Genomic DNA, 23,713 nt, shown 5'->3' with positions numbered 1-23,713 from the left:
GAAGACTTAGTGGAATGCGTGACCCCCCTCCGACCCCCAAACCGATTTAATAACTTCCCATAATAGAAATTTGAGGAAAATATGTTTTTTAGTCAAAGTTTGAGGTTTGCAAGAAATTCTGGGTAAAACTACCTGGCTAAAGCCATGCAATCCACCCCATCCTAGATTCCATTAGGTGTCTAGTTTTAAAAAATGTGCAGATTTGCTAGGTTTACTTAGGTGCCGGCTGGGCTAGAGCCCAAAATCCACAGCTACCCACTTTGCAAAAACGGGTCAGTTTTGAGTAAAATAAATTGATGCATTCACGTTGCATTTTGGATCATTTCCTGTTGCAGGCAATAGGCCGGCCCGCACAAGTGAGGTACCATTTTATTCAGAAGACATTTGGGAGCATAGAATAGTAGTATATTTGTTATTTTCAATTGGATATCGCTGCATTTGTGCCTTCTAAATGTAAGCCAGTTTGTAAGAAAGAAGACATTTTGAGAAAATACTCTCTAAATCATATGCCAGTACGGGTACCCACAAATTCAGAGATTTAAAATGAACTATTGCTCCTAAACGCCACATCCTGTGCTTATTTCAGAAACACATAGGTTTCCTTGATACCCATTTTTCACTCTACATATTTCACTACATCCATTGGTTTATTCTCGGTACACAATGAAAAACCATTGTACGGTGCAGCTCAGTTGTTGGCTCGGAGTACCTTAGGTTCTTGGAGAACCTACAAACCCTATATAACCCAACAACCACAAGGGTCTAGCGGACATAATGGTATACTGCTTTTGTATATCGGCTAATTTCGACAATAAGTTACAGATAAAAACGTTGTCACAAATGGTCGTTTTTTCCTACTCATTTTCAGTATTTCTTTATTTCACAGTTCTTTGGGAAAACCTCGAAAGATCTACACATATAATAGTTTGCTGAATTTGTAATCTTGGCCACTATCAGAAATCTATAGCTTTTCTGATTCAGCCATGGTTTTTACACTGGTTTCCACCACAAACTGGAAGTAGGTGACTTTAGCACAGCAAACAGTTAATTGATGCAATTTTTAAGGGGGAAAAACAGACACTTTTTTCAAGAGAACCTTTTTCCTATTTATCCAAAGGAACTCAAAATGTTGACATATTTTGCCTATTTTCATCATCTCCTCTAGGGAAATACAAAAACCCTAGGTACTTTTAGCATCCCTAGGATGTTGGGAAAAAGGACAGAAATTTGGCGTATCTTATGCGGAAAAAAGTATCGGAGAATAAGCGCAAACTACCCCAAATAGCTAAAAAAGAAAAGGCTCAGCGATGGAGTTCAGCAGTTAAGGGGTTAACAGAGGAGTATAATGTACACACAGTGATGTGTTATATTCAGTGTTACATTGTAAACAGAGTGGTTCTGTTTAAACATATTCATATGATATTCTACAAACATAAGGATAGTAATCAATGCTTCACTGTATCACATGTATTTTATTAACCGTGTCAGGCTACAAACACAACGGCATAGTGCCAAAAAAGTGGTATGATGTTAACATGGCGATGCTTTATAATCTATGTTCTATTTAAGACCACATGGAAAAACTGCTTTCCTTAGTAACTGAATTTGTTACATTCACCACCATCTACTGCATCATCATCATTTGTATGTGGTTCAATGCTTTGCCAGTTATTTTACAACAGCCAAGTGGTCACCTTCAGCTGTTAATAGCTTAATTAAGTATTTAAAGAGTTGACAATATTGCCAAAATGGCGCGAACATACCAATTTGATGGACTATATAAAAAAGCACATTTTGCACAACTTTTTATTTAGTAATCCATCTTCGGTTGTTAAATAAAAAGAAAATTGCTCACTTCATTTTGTAGATGTGTGCATCCGTTTTGGCGTGCACCATTAAAATGAAGCAACAGCCGCACCACAGTGCTTTTTGTTTTTTCAACATTAATTCAGCCATGTTGCACTGCGGCCATAATAATGGGCAGCATGGCCAGCAGTCATTGCCAAAACCAATGGGCCTCATAAATGAGACCTATTGGATTTACCAATGATTTTCTGTTAGAGGAAACTGAGCGAGGGGGCATCTTTGTGTTGCTATCTTACCTGTTCAAGTAAAGCAGCTTAAATGGTCAGCTGCGGGTGAAGCAATTAACAGCGTGAGCTCTGGACCGAAGGCTGCTGGAGGTGCTGTAGCACCCTCATAAAACGAGCAAGAGTGCAGATGGATAATTCAAAATAAAGGAGCCTTTCAACAATTTTTCTTCTGGCCCTATTTGTAGTACTTTCAAAGACAGACTCATCATATCCCTCACACCTACGCCTTCAGCGAGGTGATGTTACTGGTCAGCAGCCCCACTTGAACAATTGTTACAGCACCACTGTTCAGGGCTGTGTGCTCTCACAGGCTGGGTGTTCGGGAAGGCAAGCTGATGATTCAATAATTGCAGTCCCATTTGGCGACCCGGAGTTCGGTACATGAGTCAGGGGAATACCATATAGCTAACTGCCCAAAGAGGCTCCATGATGTAGCCCCTACTGCCCAAGGGCTTTTGAAAATCCAACAGGGGTTTGAAGAGAAGGGGGTTAAATTGGGGTGACTACGATACCCTGCAGTCACTAGCAAAAGAGCCCCCAGAATAACAAGCATTTACAATGCAATTGGACTCGCCTTTGGGACCTTATATGCATTTACATACGGAGCACATTATTGTTGGTAAAGCAACATTTACTGTTCTAATGTGCAGGAAGCACCCTTTTTACCGATATAGCAGTGCCAGCAAAGACATGGTAGCGGATGCAAGGAACATCAAAGAATACATTTGTGTTTTGTTTTTCAAATATATTCTTTTAATGGTATTCAACCACGTCATTGCAACCGATACCACGTTTTCCTGACCTCCAGATGGCAAAGGAAGATTAAATGAGGGCACTGCAGTGCAAATGAAGCGTAAATTAAACAAACGAAAAAACAAGCAAAACGAGCAGTGGCCTATTGGGGGGGTTCAGGGGAGAGCCTGCGAGCGATGTTCTGGGAGGGGTGAGGGGGAGCTAGAGGGAAATTAAGGGACGACTAGCAGACCGAAGATTGATGCACAAGTAAATAGAACACTTAAGAAGCAGAGGCAGGCCAACCAAACAAAAAAGAGTGCTCTCATAGTATAACTAACGAAGAGTAAGAACACATTACCAGGGGCAGTCCTCATTGGAGGAGACAAATTCCAAAACGAGGGACTAGTAAGCGTATTCGCCAATAAAAAGCCAGCATTTCTAAAGAACAGTAAGAGGAACTAATGAAAAAGATGGGTGTTTTTTGAACCCCATATCCTAGCTACAGCATGTCTCGAAGAGACACTGCCTGTGCTGCCTAGGCGAGACCGAAAAAGCTGCAGACATTCACACCATGCAAGAACTGCACCTTATAAAGTCGGTCTGCAGGCAGCACTGGGGGTGTGTCTGTGCTGCACGCAGCAGTCATTTCCCAGCAGCAGGGCCAGGAGAACTCCTTCAAGCACTGTGCTAGTCTTATGCTTAAAAACACGGGTCAAGTTCGCGCTCTATAAAACACTAAAATAAATAAAGTAACACCTTACACCCCTCTCTGTCATCTATATCCTTTGGGGGGTAGGTAAATGCTCCTAAATCATCCGAGGGTAACCGGTTTTCACGCACAGAAAAAGTGAATGGCTGGGACAACCCCCAGGAATTTATATACGCTTTCTAAGCCACTGGAGATGTTTGAAAGTGTGTAGGATTTTTTGTAAGAATAAGACCTTTCTTGATGAAGGACTGCAATACTGTTAGTTGGACTGTGATACCATTTAGCTAAGGACTAAGGTATCATTAAAGAGATTGCTATGCAATTACAATGCATCCATGTTCAGGGGCATCTCTATGCCAGGAGATAGGCTCACCTTACCATTAGAACCTAGTCTTCTGTGCAAAAGTCCCATTACCCCCCACATTGAAAGTCTTTTTGCAGTTTCCCAACTTTAAAACTGTCAGAGAAGTGTTTTAAAAATAAACCTGGGTGGGATGTCCATCAATAAATATCTGTAACTATTAAACATTAGAGTTATGTCAGACGTGTCTGTGTGGTAGACACATCAAGAAGTGTGTGTGTGTGTATAAAACAGTTCCCATCATGTTCATACAGCACAAAGAGTGTTATTTAAAAGGCCTACTTATGGCATTAACATTGGGAATATTTTGGTGACGCACTTCCCGTCTTGATTTACTATAAAGTGGGTGAGAGATAAGAATATGTGCAGTCTCTTCCTTAGATCCTCTAATGGAAATTCCACAGTTCAGGAAGACTGCAGTAATTGTGGCTTGAAGGACAAGAAGCAGTGGTGGCCCTGTGGATCAGGTTCTAGAACCTTCCAGAACATACACGTGCCATACAACAGAGTGTGTAGACAGCAGGGAGCGCACCCAATGATTGTACAATAAGGGGAACACTTCTTAGACACTCCCTTCAAAAGGAAAGCCACGAGGTGTACATACAGGGATTCCATTTTAATCTACTGTAAGCATCTTCTTTCATTTCCTGAGTCCTTTACAGTACATCTGCAAACAAAGAATAGTCCTATGCCTTCACCTGTTTGTAGGATAAAGCACAGTCCTTTATGTGCTAGGAAAAAGCTAGCAGCGGAAGCAGCTGACTGCCAACGCACCTTTCTAAACAGCTTTTCTAACAGCAAAGACTTCTCCTAAGAACACTCCCCCACCAACATATCTGCAGTTTAATTCTTCACCCACCAAAGAGTTCCAACAACTTCTATGTGCAAATAACCACCCTCACAAGCACTTGGGAATTTCCACGCATTTATGTTCTCATCTGCCGTTTCATTTAATCTCTGAGTACTGCCTGATGACACAATCGTAATGCAATATATATAATTTACTGTAATTAATAAACCAAGCAAGAATCCCTGTTATTTGAAAAGAACAGCGAAGAAAAAAAGTTAAAGCTTGGCTAAATTACATGAGCATTGACAGTTGTGAATCTCAATTTTCACCAAATACCAAGCCACTTGGATTCACCCTGGATACCAGCCTCAAAGATGACCTTGTACCAGCTCTATCTTCCAAAGAAATTGAAATTGTTTCTTCCAGAAAACGACTTCACAACTGCTGTTCAACCCGTTGAACAAGTTACTTACCTTCGGTAACGCGTTATCTGGTAGAGACTCTATCTAGCTGCAGATTCCTTACCCGACGCCTGGGAAATTCAAAGGTAAGAAATCTGCAGCTAGAAGTCTATATCAGATGTACTCTCACATTTGCATAGTGATAACGCACTGCTCTATAGCCTCCAAGACTTCTCACTGGCACTCCTTAGGTACATCCTACATGCCATAGCATTTTTCACCCAGGGCCCAAAGAAATATGATCACATCCCCTCACCCTGATGGAACTCCATAGGCTCCATTTGCCAGCTAATACCATCTCCAAAACCAACTACATCATTTACAATGCTATCAGGACCAGCACCCCCATGTAGCTTGCAGACAGGTTCACCACCTCTGGTGGATCTCGGCACACATGCAGCTAGGATACCATCATACTGCAGACTAATAAGAATAAGAAATAAAAAAGTCAGGCTGCTGGCCTTTTCCACCCAAGCACCAAGGATCTAAAACAACGTCCCGCATCTATTAGGGCCACTGAAAATCTTCTCCAAATTAGGAGAGAGTTGAAAACGCACTTCTTTAAAGAACACTACATCAGAATGCATTAACCATCTAGTAGCCAGCTTACTCTCCTATCACTGGTCTTTGACACAGCACAGCTTTCTCATGCCTTTTGGCTAGGATAAAACTATAGAACAGGGTTCTCCAAAGTCCTGGAGGGCGAGATCCATGCCAGATTTTTAGCATATCTCAATTTAGATAAATGTAGTTATCTTAAAAATCTGGCATGGAACCGGCCCTCCAGGATCGACTTTGGAGAACCCTGCTACAGAAATACAGCATAAGTATTTACAATGTAGAGTCAGTTTTCAAGTTATGCCCGACTCATCAGCCGTGTTAATGGTCCCATTAACTGTACCTCTAATGTTATAGCATGGTTTACACCACTGGTTTAAAAAAACTTGCACCCAAGTACAAACTTGCAAAGAAATTTAAACAAGAAAACTCACACAAGAACCGCCTTTGCTATGAACCACATCATGCCAGCCAAGATACAACTTAACTGAGCCTGCATGCAGCATGGCATGCCTCACTAAGACAGGCTTCTGTGCTGTATGGTGCAGTGCCGAACAGATAGCAGGCATGTGATGTTGGGTCCTGGAAACTGGTACACAAAAATCCTGTTCCTACCTGGAAATGGAGGATGATGGTCCAGATGAGCCCCAGGGTAAGCTTTGGGTTTCCATCTGTGATGTCATCATTTCGGATGTTCACCAATTTCACCTGAAACGAAGAAGCAATAGATGTCTGAGGGAGGTGCATCACCCTAGTAGTTCTTTCACGAATACCTGAACCTGATGCATTTGCCAGTCAATAGAATGTCCATTTAATGAAACTGCACCGCCTCATGGCGCTCTGAGGATGCATCAAATGCATTCTGGTGTCCAAATAAACACAATCAAACTCTTCACACCACTGTTTCTCCAAACGTTCACTTTACAGATCTACAGACTGCTCGTACCATATCTTGCTCTGCAGTTTCTCCAAAATGGCACATCATTGCTCGTCCACTCAGACAACACCTCTCTCTACATTCTCTCCATTGCTTCAATCACTAGCTGCTCCACCAGTTCATACAGACTCCTCCGCCAGCTGTTCCTATTTCCACTCTTACTGCAGCGGTCTCAGGAGTCCAGCTTGCTGTCTCGGCGTTTGGAGGGACTCACCTGCCGCTGCTTCAAGAAGTCTAGAGCGATCTGGACATTCTGCAGCCTGTGAAACCGCATCCGACCCTTCTCTCGTGGCTGCAAGAAACAAGATATGGTGTATGAGTGAGGGAGATTCTGGGTGTAAGCAAGGGTTAGGGGGTGAGTGTTGAGTGAGGGATCTGCACACAGTACAGCCGTGACACTAGATGGGATGCTTCCGATCGGACAAAGATTTCCAAGCAGTCGTTCAAGTAGTGCCACTGCTAAACTTCCAGGACAACTCGAAACTGCTCACCAGACTGGCTTTAAAGATACCCACAAGACACACCTCAATCTTTGATAAAACTGCACTCAAAGGTCTCCGAAGAGGCAACCAGGCCTCCAAATCAGACACGTGGGTGTCCATCAAGAACAAGAGGCGAGATATTGAAAGGCAAACACCCATTTATTTCTGCTTAACAACACTACATGACCTAGATTTCAAACATACTTAATCTTTGAAATACAAGATATCAAGAATACCTCAAGACTAGATCACACAGGCCAGATCCCGAACAAACCGGAAAAGCCATTTCACCTTCCTCTGTAACCCAGGCTCATAAGAAAACAAAACCCTGAAACGCTCCCTGACATTAGCCATGTAGGAGTCTTCAACAACAAAGAGGCCACCTTCCGGAAATCTAGAGTTCAAACTCTGCGACAGCTCAGACAAAACCCACAGAGCATTCCATAAAAGACAGAATTATTTCTGATCTTAACAGAAAGCAGCTAAGTGTCAATCGTGTTGAGAAGGAAACATACTGAAGAACTCTTCCAAAGCACCTAAAATGTCCTAGGGGTCACCCATGGCTTACTTAAAGCCCATCTGTATCTTTCACAGAACAGACCTCCTCCAGGCTAGACTGAGGCCTCCACAGAAGAAGGCTGGCTTGAGGCTACATTGCTCACCATTCAAAAAATGTTGTGTGTTGCACGCCAGGCTACATAGCCTGCACAGAGCAGGACCTGCTCCTGGCTACACCATGTAGCCTCCATACAGCATGGCTCACTTTAGTCTATATTGCAAACCCACAAGAGATCATAGCATGCTACCGCTTATCTTGGACTCAGTGTATGAAACTTGGTTTGCTTCTTGCTAATTTGCACCACTTCTTCTTGTTACTGTCTGTATTGCAACATTCACAGACAATCAGTCACTGCATATTAGACTGCAAAGCTTCTGAAGTCATGGCTCACTCACCTGCACTGAACAACCTTAAACAAAATGCGCTCCAGGCCAGACAGAAAACCCTCCAAAGAACACGGCTAGCTAAAGGCGAGACTGTGCTGCACCTACGGAACGTGGCTCTCCTTAGGCTGGACTGCAAATCCTTCAAAGAATATGGAGTGTTGCAGGCTAGAATGAAGGCGAGACTTCATAGCCTGCAAAGAATAAGGCCTGTTCTTGACTCCACCGTACACCCCCCACAGAACACGACTTCCATCAGCATTCACTGCTCAGCCTAAAAAAAACAGGTTGCTACAGTCTAGCTTGGAGAGCCTAGGAACATGGCTGCTTACAGTCTACGCTGCAGTATTTATAGTCTACTGTTCCCTACATGCTAGGCTTTTAAAAGTCCATAAGGCACGGTTCAGTCCTACACTATACTGTATAACCTTGAAGAGGGCGCGCACTACAACAGACTGAACAGTCACTCGAAATGACCTGTTCTAGACCAGATTGCACACAACACCTCTCCCAAAATGTCTTGTTACAAGAACAAATGCACCTCCAGAGAACATGGCTTGTTTCAGACTCTAATGGACTCTCCACAAAGCATGGCTCGCTCCAGGCTAGACTTCACTGCCTCCAGAGAGCATGGCTCACTACAGTCTGAGCTACACTGCAACAAAAGAGCAGGGCGTGGTACAGACTCAACTACACCATATCAGCTGAAACACTGATTTTCCCATGTGGGCCTTCAGCTAGATTAACATTATTCACAAGAACTTACCCTAGAGAGGATTTCAGTAATTATCCAAAATTAGGATTTACACTGTTGTAATATGATCTCACCTTAAACTAGCTTTCACATAAACTCTAGAAAAATCCCAGTTTATGGCAGACTTCAGAGAGGCTCAATCAATATCTCACCTTCGACTCCAGAAGGAGCATAACTTTATCTCTAGCTTAAACTAGGCTTCCAGAATTGGCCTACAAACACAAGCAGTATCTCATTTTAGGATGACTTTTAAAAAGATTTCAACTATATTGTTAATGAGACTAGCCTCCCGGCCAGCTTGTTCAATACATCCGCTTAGGTTTCGTCGGTCCTCAATCTCTCTGAGACTACTCTTAGGTTGGACTCTTAATATCTTGCCACAGGTTCCCTTTCAGAAAGACTCCAGCAATATCTCAGCGTGGGCTAGGCCCCCTGCAATAGTTCTGCCTGGATGAGGCATTGTAGAGACTCTAGCAATAGCTCACTTTAAGTTAGACTGCAGATCCTCTTCAAGAACATCTGATAGTCCCAAGAAACTCACGCCGGTTACAAAGGTTTGGCGGCCACCAGAAGTGATCTCATCACAGCTTAGACTCAAATAGCGCTTTGAGATCCAAAGTGCTGTTTGAAAATGCAAGGATATGTCTAACTTAAACGAAGTCTCCCACTCTGTGATACTTCAATACAGAGATACACCCTTCCCCAAGAATCTGTATGACACTGAATATCATAGATGTCTTCACACAATACATGACGTTCAAGGCCTTGGCTTCTTGTGACCTCCAACAAGGTCCAGGCTTGAGAGCAAACACCCCAGCCCTCTTCATACAGGTAGCCAGTCCGAAGTGTGGTTAGCATTCGTAAGCTTCTAGATCTAGCAAGCATCACCAATACACAAGCCTTCCATCCTCATGCAGTGATTTGTTAGCAAACACCCTAATAACTCCTAGGAAAGCACTGCTCAAATGATGAACTCTCAGTAAGTGTTAGGTGACCAACCTGAGAGGACAGCATGTCTGCAGATCCCACCCGAGCAGGGCTCCTGCTCACCTTAGGTGGAAGCACACAGATTCCTGTTTTGACTAGGTGCAAGCACACACATTTATCCTTTTCTCAGGTGTGAGTCCAGTGATCTCTACTCTCCTCAGGTACGAGTGCATAAATGTTAACTCTGCGTAGTTGTGAGTACACGCATTTTTTCCCTCCACAGACAGATCCAGCTGAATAGTTTCCTGTCCTCTCTCGGACATGCCCACCCCCCAAAAGCAGTGAGTTTCCATGCCAGGCAAGTGGTCTCTCTATTACACTGCAAGGCTCCAACATTGTGAGGCTTGGTCAGATAATCCAGGAAACTGATCATTCTTAAGGTAAATGATGAATGAGTTTTTAAGTTAAAACACTGCAATTGAAGCAGCATCCTAGAGCAAATTTGTGTTCGTAACATGAGCACATGGCTCGCTAAGTGACTGTCTCTGTCGGTGAATGACTGCCTATGTCGGCAAGTACCTGTTTGAGTGTTTGCCTAGGAGGGCAAATGCCTACTTGAGTGTCTGCCTCGGTCTGCACTTGCCTACTGGAACCAGAAGGCCAGCCCAAGGTCTGGATTATCAACAGCCTCACAATGTAGTACTCAAAACCCAACCTACAACAACGTCATCATCCTCTTCTTCAGGTTCTTCGCAGATGATTGGGTGCGAGGATGGCACTCGGGTCAGGGGTGCAATCTTCAGAAGGCAGGGCTCCTTATGCCAAAAAAGGTAACAACAGTGCAAGCACAAACACAATTGAGAGTTACACCCAATGTCTGTAAGGTGGTAACAGCAGCAGGGAGAGCAGACCACAGAGAGAAAATGCAGAGTGTAGAGCAGAGGGAGAGAGGAAAGACTGCTAAGAGGAGGGGAGACTGCAAAGGCAGAAGAGAGTGACTGCAAAGAGAAATGTGTTGAAATACCAGGAGAGAGTGATAAGGGCTGCCAGGAGGTGGGAGGTACAACTGCCAGGACTAGGGAATAAGACTGCTAGGGAAGAGGGGAGACTACAGGAAGAGAAGAGGAAAATAAAGAGAAGTTAGACCTCAAATGGAGGGGTGTGGCATCCTATCGCCTGGCCCAGTACCACAGTATCGATCCGTGAAAGAGAATTATCTTTCACTAATGCAAAGATCTGTATACATATGTTTAAGTTGTTCAAACGTGTATATACGATTCATTAGTGCAAAGCCTTTACTTTTAGGGTGAGTCCATGAATGAAAAGCAGCGAGAGGTGCGCTTAGCTAGCATTTCTGAGAGTGGTTCCAGTACACAAACACATTTAACAATTTGACTGATTTATAATCCTCCCAGAATTGTACTTGAAAATATGCAAATACATGCATGAGCGCAAGTCTGGTGTTTACTCAATTTTAAAATAAAATGCACACAAAAAATTGCAACTGGATAAACAAGTTTTGCCAGACTATTGTGTAACCTCAAATACCATTTCTCTAAGGCGTCAATAACGAAAAAGTGTTTGAGGCATGACAATATTTAAAATAAAAAAGATGAATAATGGAAACTCTATGAAGAACCATCGGAGGTATTATTATAGGCAAAAGGAAAAAAACCGAGGGGCCCAAATCCTAAAGAAAGTTACAAAAAAACACCTGTAGATACGACCTTAAGGATATCGCACGTTTACAAAAATAGTCCTGGAACCCCCAGAAAACGTTTGTAAATTCCATTTTGGCATGGTAAATGTACGAATGCACGTATCTGGATTGTGATCACAATAATAACCCCAAACATGGGAAGGAGTGCCCAAGGTGAATGAGCGATGCCCTTAGGTACACCTGCCATTAGGATCATCTGTAGACCAATAATTCTATGTATGAAGGATCGAGAATGGCAACTGGCCAAAGGGAAATGAGGTCAACCAACTCCAGCACTAGTCCCTACACTGAGCCCCGGAAGTGGGATAAAGCTGCGATACAGAGCATCCTCTCGGAGGATGGAAACCAGGCTGATGATTGGTTTTGTAAACTGTGAAGGTTCACCGTACAGATTGACAGCAGCCGCTTCCCAGCTGCTAATTATAAGCAGGAGCTGCACTCCAGCATTCCCAGAGGTCCATCGCCCCACACCAGCATCTGAACATGCAGAGGTGGTCCTCAAAACTAGCACTAACCCGGAAGTTCTACCAGCATGACCCTCTGCTGTCGTTACTACATGGACAATCCGGGACTCCTCAATCACTGTTCTAAAGCAGCATAAGTCCTTCTCTACCATTCAGAGAGTGGAGGAGGGCTGATCAAATCAACCAACAAGTGGAGGTGAGCTGAATGGTGACTCTCCACTGGCGAGCGCATTGAATCTCAGTGGCCACGCTTGCTTGTTGCATCTTTGTGGCACAGCCTCCCACTCCCTCTTGCAAACCTTGTCCTTCTCTGGTGGCCACAAGCCTCTGTGTAGTACTAAGTACAGGCCAGGCCCCCTTCAGATTGCCCTGGATGCCTGAGGGATGTGCCCCGGACACGTTTAGAGATCCCCTGATATTGGGTGACTGCCAAGGTGTTACACCGTGTTGGCTTACTTTCTACCTGGAGCCAAAACAGGGCGGCTTTTAAGGACCAAGACTGGTCCTTGCTGGAGGTGGCACCAATAAACAAGTACTGTTGCACCTTGGGTAATGAAGCATCCAACATTTTATGTATTGTGAAAATCTTAACTCCAAACAAGAAAACAAAGCAGGTCTCCAGAGCAAATGATTCTGGATAGTGAAACTTAACGTTAAGGTGCTAGAATTGCAGAGAATCTCCCCACATACTGGCTTCATCGCGCTGTGATTTGCTCGAGATTTTCTTAAGTATCAGCTAGTGGCGCCCCAAGAACATATTAAAAACTTTTGGTGGTAGATTGTGATACTCGTTTGAAGGAGAGAGTAGGTGTGAGAGACAAAAGGCTTGATTTAAGAAGTCCTTAAAGTCTTGTTCTTTTAGCAATAACTTGTGCTGGACATGTGGGCTCTATGGTAACTGTAATTTCCTTGCTAAGCTATATGGAGTCTCATCCTTCGCACCACCTCCTTTGAGCCGGACTTGACCGCTCAATCATGCTATAAGAGAGGACCAAAGAGGTTTGTAGGTAACTTTCCTTCCCAGACCAAGAACCCAGCCTCTTGGTCCATGGGAAGCATCTGCAGTCTCACATTCGATATTTCGGGTTAGAGCCACGACACTGACCATGGGAAAGGCGCTGAAAAATATCTTCAGAGCAGAGCAGCCTCCTATCTCACATCGCTGGGGATTTCATAGTCATGTGACACTCGTTCTTTTATTCCAGGTTATAAAATAATATTTTCACAGGTTTCAAACGATGAGAAGATTGTGAGATGCTTAATGGCTGCTCGATGACTTAATATCACAAGCCACGACAAGTGCGCAAAGGGCGCGTGAGGAAGTGAGTCACCTTGTGAAAGCGAGCAGGGCACACTAAAGCTGCACAGCCGAGGCACCGCCTGCACAGAGCACCCTCCCACAACAGACGAAGACTCAAGGAGCGAACCCAGACGACAAGGAGCATGGAGAAGACAGCAGGGAACATGAAGAGCCCAGAAAGATGAGGAAAGCCACACCCAGACTGCCAAGAAATGAGGGAGGCCGAAAGAGTGAAAGAAAATTAATTTACAGGAGCTAAAGGTCCAAGACAACGGAGAAGATGGGGAGACCACAGGTGACAAAGTAGAGCACTAGGAAGACTGAAGAGAGGATGGAACACAAAGAAAGAGGACAATCATCAAACTACAAACGATCGAAAGAAACCGGTTCCTTCTACTTCACGTAAACCTATGGTGGTTAATGTCTTCACACATTTTACATTAGATAAGAGCATTCGGAGGCCCCACCCCCTCCTCGAACAATTATTATTTTAAATAAGTTGGCAAGCCTGCTTCAGCTAGATGTCAGAGTGAAAAAATGAGATGCCTTTTTTTAATTATGTTTTTTTTACGTGCCAGCCCTCACTCTTAATACATAAAACCAAATACTTATTTACTTGCTTCATTTAAGGTAGTTAAACTTGCATGTTTTAAATGAGCAATATAAATTAACCTGCCGTTCGCTTTAAGTGGTATTTACTTTGGACGAGCTTTAAACTCCGTTATTTCTGTAATTGTTAAAGAGATGCATGTATTTAGAATTAATGAAAATGGCACTGGCGTCTCTATGGATCTCTAATCTTCTGGCGTAAAACAGTCTAGTGCCTGCCCTGGGCATAGCATGCAGAGTGCTAGAACTATCTAAAAAAAATAAGCTTCAGAGCCAAGCATGACCTTTTGAAGTTGTGCTCATTTTCCAAACTAGGCTGTTCGGCCAAATGGTAGGCGCTGTCCTTCCCACTTTTGCCTCTCTTTGTTTCTATAGCGCCTAGAGACGATTTATTTGTGCGTTCTATGCTTCGTAAATGCCCCTACTGATGAACATGAGAAGAGAACGGTTGTTGCAGGGAGGAAGGCATGTGGGACAGTGATGAAGTAAGCAGGAAGAAGAGGAAGAGGAGGAAGAGGAGAAGGAGGAAGAGGAGAAGGAGGAAGGAGGATGGAGACCACGAGGAAAGCAGAAAAAAAGCCTGCAATGAACGCAGGAATGTCACAGGGAGGAACAGGAGGATCGCTGGGAGTAGAAGAGTGGGGTCAGAAAAAAAGAAGAAACCTCAAAAGAGGAAGGGGTAAAGAAGCAGAGGAGAGATGTTCCGATGCATAGAGATGCCATTGGGAAATAAGACTATAGAATATAGGGAGATAAAAAGAAAATGCACCACTTAGGAGAAAGGAAGCTGTAGGGACAGCAAAGAAAAATACTACAACAAATGATGAAAAGTAGAACAAAGTGACGCCGGGTGAGACTTAAGCCTTCCGAAAAAAAAAGATATTAAGCAAGTTAAAAACAGAGCTCAATTTGTAAATAAAGTGAACTTGTTATGTTGTGCAATATGTAATTTATCTTTAACTGTGCACATTCCACATTCTTTGGAATGTACTGCACTGTGTTCCACTTTCCTCTATGTGTTCTACTGGTTTTCTTATTGACGCTGACTGACTACCTGTCAGCTGTGTACCTGCTTGCTTAAGGATTAAACTACATTATAACCTACATTGAAGTGTCCTTCTTCAATTCAACAAGTGGCGACGAGGGTGGGATGTTCTACATATTTTTTTTTAAAAAAAGAATTAATTTAATCCTTTGTCATCTACAAGCAGAGACGACGCTACGGAGTATCTCCAGACGCTTTTGAACACTTCTCTAAGGACTTCGAGCTATTGGGCGGTGAGCACCTTTCATGTGCGTGTGGATCGCTAAATATTTATTTTTAAGCGAAATTACTATTTCCAGAGCTAATGCGCTTTGAAATCCGGAGCTCTTACCGTTGCATTTCGAATAATGCTATTTGGAGCCTTCGCGCGTGACTGCCTCTGATGCTCGCAAGTTCTCTGCCATCTCCAGCGTCTTCACTCCTACGTCAGACGTTCATTGTGAACGTGTGCGTCATACGCGGCGGCCATTTTGGATTGGTCTAGCCTACTAGCAGTCGGACAATCATTTAACTGACGTGAATGAAGTCAGTTGTTTCTGTCACACAGGGAAATTACCTTTTAAAACGTTTTTACGGTATTCACATCAATTTCGTATATTATTCAACTAATTCTACTTTTTGGCTTTTAACTTTCTTTTGCTTTTACGAACTGTTACATTTCCTGCATTCTAAACTCACTGGTGGTGAAGAAAGGACAGTGAAGGAAATACCATTCATATTTTTTTCTTGTTCTCAAGTAAATATTTGTTAATCATTTCTTTCACTGAACAATTCCACCTGAATTCATCATATTTTTTTACTTCTCTTTCTTGGAAATGAGTCAACAAACTTTCTCTTTGAGTAATCCTCAAGACTTTTGGTCTAAAGGTTCTTCACCAGATTTAAAATGGTTGGAATGGAAAGACTATTTTCTGAATTACATGGAGACTGTGGACTCTGATGGCAAAATGTCTGCAGAACAAAAGAAACGCATCCTATTGCACTCCTTAGGTCCACAAGGTCTTAAGTGCTATAATCAGATGAACAAACCTGTTGTTGGGGATGGGGACAGTAATGTTTTTATTGTTGCTCTGTCAAATTTAGATAAGTATTTTGCCCCCAAGGTTTGTATTGGTATTACGCGATATACATTTTTTCAGAGGAAGCAATCCAAGAATGAAAGTGTTGATGACTATGTGGGTGAGTTAAAAAAGATGGGGAATGATTGTGCGTTTGGTGCTTTACTAGATGATTTAATTTGCGATCAGGTGGTAATGCACGCAAACAATCCTGCTATTCAGGAACGTTTATGGATGAATGGCGACGCCTGTCTAGATGACATCTTAGCCTTAGTTCGTAAAGCTGAAACTTCTAGCAGGTGTGCTAGTGCTTTGAAATCAGATAGCACTACAAAAGATATAGTTGCTAAAGTTAGCTCCAATTATAAAAAAGTCAACAATTTCAAACAAAAGAATGAAACTTGGGCAAAACCCAAAATGAGTGGCGAGATTCCTAAATGTTACAGGTGTGGGAGTTGTGAGCATTTAGCTTTTGCTAAGTCGTGTCCGGCTAAGAAGAGTAAATGTGGTGCATGTGGTCTGTATGGCCATTATACCAAGGCATGTAGAAGAAGAACCAAAACCGTAAAATGCATTCAAGAGGATGTTGATTCAGATAACAACTCTTCTAGTGGTGATGATCAAGCCTCTGAATGTGCAGTGGTTCTAAAAAAGAAACTCCTTCTCAATATTCGGGATGGATGTTTATTAGTTGACAATAAGCCTGAATGCACATTGGTGGTGTGCATGTTAAAGTTTACGCGGATTCTGGTTCGCCTTACACTATTGTAAATGAGGATGTTTGGCGCAACAATTTTGTTGATCGAATTGGTTCAAATTTATCATCTTCTGATATTGACCCAGAAGGTTATAATGGAGGGAAAATTGATATCATAGGTTTTCGTTGGTTGAAATTCGAATTCAAGAATCGCAAATCTTATGGTAAGTTATACATTTCAAAAAAAGGACCATCGGTTTTAGGATGGAAAGATCAGGGTGAATTACACATTATCCTTGATCCCAATTTAGTTGAAAAGGTCCTAGTAATGGATGAAGGGACCAAGACTGGTGATGTACTGTTAAAGAAATTTCCTTCTGTTTTTCAGAAGTCAATTGGCAAATTAAAGGATTTTGAACATAAGATAATCTTAAAGGATAATGCAGTTTCCAAAATCCATAAGGTCAGAAGCGTCCCTATTGCCTTAAGACAAGATGTTGCATCTGAACTTGATAGATTAGTCTCTGCTGGCATTATTGAGCCTATTGAGGCATCTGCTTGGATTTCTCCCTTGGTTGTGGTGAAACGTGCAAACGGAAAATTGAGACTCTGTGTGGACTTGCGCCATTTGAATGACAACATTGTGGTAGATCAGTTTCCCTTACCTAAAATAAATGAGATGCTAGCTTTGCTCGATGGTGCTAAGTGGTTCACCACAATTGATTTTTCTGCTGCGTACCACCAGATTCCTTTATTTAAAGACAGCAAGCAATACACTGCTTTTGTAACTCCGCAGGGTTGTTATCAATTCAAAAGAATGCCTTTTGGCTTAGCCTCAGCAGCTGCTGTTTTTCAGCGCTTAATGCACAGATTGTTCTCCTCCGTGAAAAACACAAAATTTAGAAAAAGTTTTGAGCATTTTGGAAGAAAAAAAGTCTCACTATTGAGTTTCCAAAATGTACATTTGCCAGTGATCATGTTACCTATTTAGGTCATGTTATTGACTATGAAGGGATTAGACCTAAGCCTAACCTCATTGATGCTATCAAATGTGCTCCATCTCCTAAAGGTAAAGATGATGTTAGATCTTTCATTGGTTTAGCTGAATTTTGTTCCAAATACATTCCTAATTTTGCAACCAGGACGTATAATATTAGACAACTTTTGAAAAATAAGACTAAGTTTGTATGGTCTGTGGAGTGTGAACAGGATTTTGAGGACATAAAAAGTTGCATCACAAACATTGCTTCTTTAAAAAGTTTTAATCCTGAAGCACAAACCATTATTACTACTGATGCCAGCATCAAGGGTTTGGGTTCCGTTTTGTCTCAAGTTGGATTGAATGGAAAAGAGCAAATAGTGGCTTATGCGTCTAGGTCTTTATCACCTACTGAGGAAAAGTATTCGACTATTGAAAAAGAAACCTTAGCTTGTGTGTGGGCTGTGAATCATTTTAGAGCTTTTGTGTGGGGGACAAAATTTATTTTACGTTGTGATCACAAGCCGTTACTCAGAATTTTAACCACTGAAGGAACCACAAATACTTCTGCAAGAGTAGCCAGACTTGCTATCAAGTTGCAAGATTTGAGTTATAAGATGGAATTTGTACCTGGTAAAGAGAATTGCATAGCTGATTTTTTGTCTAGAATGCCCAAGCAGCTTGTAGAATGTGAAGATGATTTGTGGAATTCTTTTCAAGTTGCGTATGTACAAGACCTGGAAGGTAATGGTATTGTGAAAGAGAAATGGGATGAAGAATATCTCAATGATGATGAATTAACATCGGTCAGATCACATCTAGCTGGTTCCTGGCCTAAGAAAGTGGATAGCAAACATCCTTTGAAGTCTTTTTGGGAGGTCAGATTTGATCTAAGTATCAGGGAAGGTAACATTTGGTTTGGTGAAAGGGTCATTCCTCCCAAAACGTTGCGTTCTTCTATCATGGCTTTATGCCATGAAGGACATTTTGGAATTGTCCGTTCCAAACGCATTGTGAAAACTTCATTTTGGTGGCCTGGAATGGATGCAGATATTGATAAATTTGTGAGGAATTGTAAATCATGTCAAGTTGCTGATAAATCTTTGGTCTTGTGTAAGCCTCCTATGGGCACTATGGTGGAACCTAGTTCGCCGTGGGAGCACACAGCTATTGACATTATGGGTCCCATTGGTGATGACCAAAAGTATATTTTAGTGTTGATGGATCTTTTCTCTAGATGGCCTTTTGTAAAGATTGTTAACAGAGCTGATACTGATACTGTTTTACAGTTCTTGGACAATTCTTTCACTTTAGAAGGCATTCCTTCTGTTTTATTAAGTGACAATGGAGTTCAGTTTATGTCCAGTAAAGCTAAAGAGTACTTTGATAGATTAGGTATCAAGCACAAAACCACTGCTTTATATAACCCCAACAGCAACGGCATGGTTGAGCGCTTCAACCGAGTCATTAAAAACACCATTCAGATGTCTGCTAGTAATAAGGATTGGGAAACTCAAGTATTAAAAATGGTTTGATCTTACAGAACCTCTATTTGTGATGCAACTGGGTTTCCTCCCTTTGTTCTTATGCGTGGTAGAAATCCACAAACAAAATTCACTCCTGGGTGGTTGTTCAAATCCAATGTTGTTAATTGGTCTGAAGACCTTGTAAAAGAAAAGAGTCAGGCCTCGCACCTAAAGGGTAAAATTTGGTATGATTCAAAGCACAATGTTAAAAATGTTGACATTGTTATTGGTCAGTGGGTAAGAGTCAAAAAACCTGGCAAAACTCCAAAGGAGGAAAGTCGTTTTTATGAGCAGTTATGAACAATTCTGTTCGTCTTACTGATGGACGGGTGTGGAATCTTAAAAGAATTGCTAAATGTTGTGATCCTTTGGATTCTCTTGACAAAAACAATTCTTCTGATCCTTTGGATTCCTTTAACAAAAACAATTTATCTAATTCTGTTCCTTTGCACTCTTTCAGTAAATCCTCTAATTTGTTTGACTTGGAGGATTTGATGGGTTCAACTTCTTCTGTGTCATCTAATGCTAACATCTCCAGTGGGAATGCTGCTAGCTTTAACTTAGCTGTTCCTAGTGTTTCAGGTTTAGCTGATCAAGATGCTTTGACTAGTTTGACAATTCCCAGTCTTCCTGTCTCAGGTTGTGCTGGTCAGGAAACTTTCAGCTCTAACAGGAATTCTAGACGTGAAAGAAGGCCTCCTGTTTGGTTGGCTGATTACATTTCTGAAAGTTTTCCACTTTAAATGATGTATTTTTTTTTTGTTCAAAGGAAAGGGATGATGCTTGTTATGATAATTTTTTTGTTTTTGTTTTTGCGTTCCAAAGGGGATGTGTTATGTTGTGCAATATGTAATTTATCTTTAACTGTGCACATTCCACATTCTTTGGAATGTACTGTACTGTGTTCCACTTTCCTCTATGTGTTCTACTGGTTTTCTTATTGACGCTGACTGACTACCTGTCAGCTGTGTACCTGCTTGCTTAAGGATTAAACTACATTATAACCTACATTGAAGTGTCCTTCTTCAATTCAACAGAACTTCGGCCAGAATACCAAGGCAGCCCTGTCTTGATTCTGCTTCATGACTCTTTCTTTCACCCCCTACATTTACTGTCTATCTATCGCATCCCTGCAGGTTATTTTCCATCCTTGCCATCTCCCCGGGTCATTGTTTTCCCACCTTTCGCCATTGTCAGTCTTTCTCTAGATATGGTTGGGAGTACAATGATGATGGTGAAAACGTGATGCCCGCCACTGCACAATGCATGAAAGAGCGCAGAGACAGAAAGAGACACGCGGCAGGAAGTGACGTATGACATCTGCTCGCAGAAGGTGCGACGCATACTTGACGCACTCACCAGTTTCACGCCGGACAGAACCTCGAGCAGCGAGATCAGGTTATGCCCGTCACGGAGGTCCTCGTACAGATCATTGATGTGTTTCCGAACCTGGCAGGAGGAAGCAGAGAGGGCATTTTAATACCGACAAGGAGAATTACAGCTCAAATACAAATCAACGCTATTGCTGATCAACTTTAATATTATGTTCATTTTTAAAAAATTTGCAGTATTTTCTAAAATATTGTTCAGTCTGACATTTGTTCTTTGTAAAATCTGCACCCACTCTAGATAGAGATAACAAGAAGAGCGAGGACACCGGACAGCATGTGCAGCTGGAAGTGACGTAGTACACGTTAGAAGTGACAGATCAAGAAAGTTAGAAATCATGTGGGGGACCCAAAGGGCATGCCGTGGACTCGACTCGAGGGGGTAAAGTAAGAGGTGAGGGTGGAGCCGAGGGCACAACATACAGGGCACGTGCATGGAGGGGGCGAGAAGGGCAACATAAGGGGCACGAAACAAGGGCTATCCTGGGGCATGAAACAAGGGGCATCCGGGGACACGAGAGGGAGTAAGAGGAGGAATTAACGTGTCTTGAGCGATAACAAATAACGGCAAGTACCAATGGCATGGGAGAGTAACAAGGGCATGGCAGAGAAAGGTATAAAAACACAGGCTTGAGAAGGGGGGGGGTGTAGGGAGGGGAAAAAGGCATAGAGGATCCAAAAAGATGTACAGAAGGGGGAAAATATCAAAGGGCAACATGGAAAATGATAGGGCGGGTTTCAATGATAGGAGACCCGGTGGCTGGTGGTCGAACAGATACAAGATGGCTGTTGGGAAAGGACAGGGGGCATGGCAGAAAGTAACGAGAGAAGCAAAGTCGGGGCTCAAGAGAGTGTGTATGTGTAACACGGAGTGTGTATGTGTAACACGGAGTGTGTATGTGTAAGAGAAATTGGCACAGATCATGAGAGGCAGTGGTATGGTCGGTGAAAGAAGGGGATTAGTATGAACAGCAGCAAGTTACAAGAAGTAAGAACAACAGCACAAAAGAGTGGCACAGATCACCAGGGTAACGGAACGGGCATTTTCAGGAATTCCGTCCACAAGAGGAAGCAGAGAAGAACAGAAAGAAAACGACACAGGCATTCAAAGAAGTGACACTGCATGCTAGAAGCGTCAAATGGATGTTCAGGCGCCAGGGGCGTGAGAGAGCAGGAGACAGAGAAAGAATGAATGAGTCCTTGATAGAGAGTCAGACAAGTGCCCTTCAGAATGAGGGTTGTTAACGGGCCTTACCTGTAATTATAGTTCTCCGGCATGGGATCTTCAACAGTCATGACTTTGCTACATACCCCGATGCCTCGAACCATGCACAAGCTATAGAACAGGGTCGAGGTCACTCTTCAGATTTGAATTAAAGCCAGCTCTTTAAACAATCCGAGCTTTATTAAGACTAAAGGCACCCCAACGTCAGGCAACAATTACAACAACTCCGTTGCTTTTTTATCAAAACATATCAACAAACCAATTCGAAAGTTGGGGTGTGTGAGTGGGCTGCATGTGAATACTAGGAGAATATTTGTGCTTAAGAATTCCTGCCACAGACACGTAACCTTTCCTGCTCCAGCATAGGATCACCTTCAGATTAAAAACATTAGAGTGGTAAAGTCAGTAAGATTCAAATAGTGAAGAAGGCCTTTAAGTGATAACTTCTCGAAGGGTTTTAAGGGATGCCTACTCCCCCTTAGGGTTATTACGGTCATCATAACATAAATAGAAATATTTTCAGAACATATTGCTGGGTTTCCACATGATCACTACCCAGCTCTCCAATGGGGAGCACATTACTTGTGGGAAACAACCAGATAAGAAGGACAAATTATTTTTAGGCAAAACAATTTTTTTCAAGCCTCAGTCCTTTTGGAAATCATTTGGTTAGTTCCGGCTTGCTGTTAATCACCACTTCATAAGTCAGCAAAAGATTTTCCAATAGAGATGTACAAGACCGCGTCATATGAAAAGATGATTTACAATTTAATAGACTAAGCTGATACTTTTCTTCTTATATGGTCCCCTTTTTTGCAGGAGCCCCCTCCAATATCCCTTTAGTTCGCTTACTCATTACCATCATTGTAATTTCTACCCCCCCTCACCTCTTTCTGCCCTGCTTTATAGTTTCCATCTCTCTTCCCTTTTTTTCTTTGTAAGTCTTCCCTTTCTCTCTTTACTTTCTTCCTTCTATAGCTAGTTCTCTCACCCACTGCCTCCCTTTTCAATTCCTCTTAAATATTATTTGTAAGTATTGTTTGCTATTTGTGCGTTTGTCCTAATCAACTTTTTAGATCTCATTACGGGTATATATGCTGGACTTACATGTCACCGAATTTGCTGTCATTTCTGAATTGTACCAATAAAATAATACAAAAAAAGACTCTCCAACACTTAAACGTCTTTCATCCTATTCACAAATCTTAATATCACCCATTTAGCACTTAAAGTATGCTAAACTTGTGAAGACTAGAGAAAACTGTTTAAAAGAATGGACTGTAAACTTTGGGTGGTTGGAAGCAGCTGAATGCATCTCTCTGAGGCGAGGAGGGACACCAGATAGTGGCCGAGAGGAACATCGTAGTTTAAATAGTGCTGTGTTTTTAGTGCAAAGAACAGAATGCCAGCGAGCCTCTCTGTAATGGACCAGCAGTAACATTTTTGCCACTCCTTTCCTGGCTGAGAGTAGGTTACAAAGAGGGAGGGTTGCCAAATAACCTTCACCCCCATACCTCCACCGACCACCACATTTCTGATAAAGGATACTTTTATACTTTAGGGGGATCAGGCTGCCCATAGCATGTTAGCAATCATGCATTTGATTTCATTTTCATGGATAAATTCTATTTCTGTAAATATATCAAGGAACTAGCACAAACCTTCATCCTACCACCAGAGGGCTGGAGAGAACAGAGGAAAGAAGAAAAGCTGTATAATATCCCTCCCACACCCCACCTACCTCCACCACTCACTAGCTGCTGGATACATTATGCACCCCTTCCTTTTCTCTCCCCTAATAAGTCTGGCAATATTAGGCTAACATACTAAATAAAGGTAACTCCCTTGGACGCCTGTCAGTTAAGCACATTACCATTATACCTTCTGATTGGGAGGAGACACTATATGCAATAGCTTAAGGGCATGTTTGTTCATAGAATTTGGTAGAGAGAA

At 42.3% G+C, this 23,713-nt stretch overlaps 1 protein-coding gene across 4 annotated transcripts in view; it reads right to left on the bottom strand.

Annotated features, from left to right (window-relative positions):
• The window catches only part of MACF1 (microtubule actin crosslinking factor 1), a 1,022,862-nt gene that overhangs the window by 747,342 nt on the left and 251,807 nt on the right, over positions 1-23,713 (bottom strand). For 3 of the 4 annotated variants that reach the window (XM_086955745.1, XM_086955746.1, XM_086955747.1), the window contains exons 3-5: positions 20,507-20,596; positions 6,859-6,936; positions 6,323-6,415 (exon numbers count right to left, since the gene is read on the bottom strand). In XM_086955745.1, coding sequence (XP_086811871.1) covers positions 6,323-6,415; positions 6,859-6,936; positions 20,507-20,596 — 261 coding nt within the window. Of the gene's footprint in view, positions 1-6,322; positions 6,416-6,858; positions 6,937-10,468; positions 10,565-20,506; positions 20,597-23,713 lie in introns of all 4 variants that reach the window. The other variant, XM_086955743.1, reaches the window with a different exon arrangement.

Source organism: Lissotriton vulgaris, chromosome 2_1 (genome assembly GCF_964263255.1).
Source record: "Lissotriton vulgaris chromosome 2_1, aLisVul1.2, whole genome shotgun sequence".
Lineage (NCBI taxonomy): Eukaryota > Metazoa > Chordata > Amphibia > Caudata > Salamandridae > Lissotriton > Lissotriton vulgaris.
This window is presented reverse-complemented; position numbering and strand designations above follow the sequence as displayed.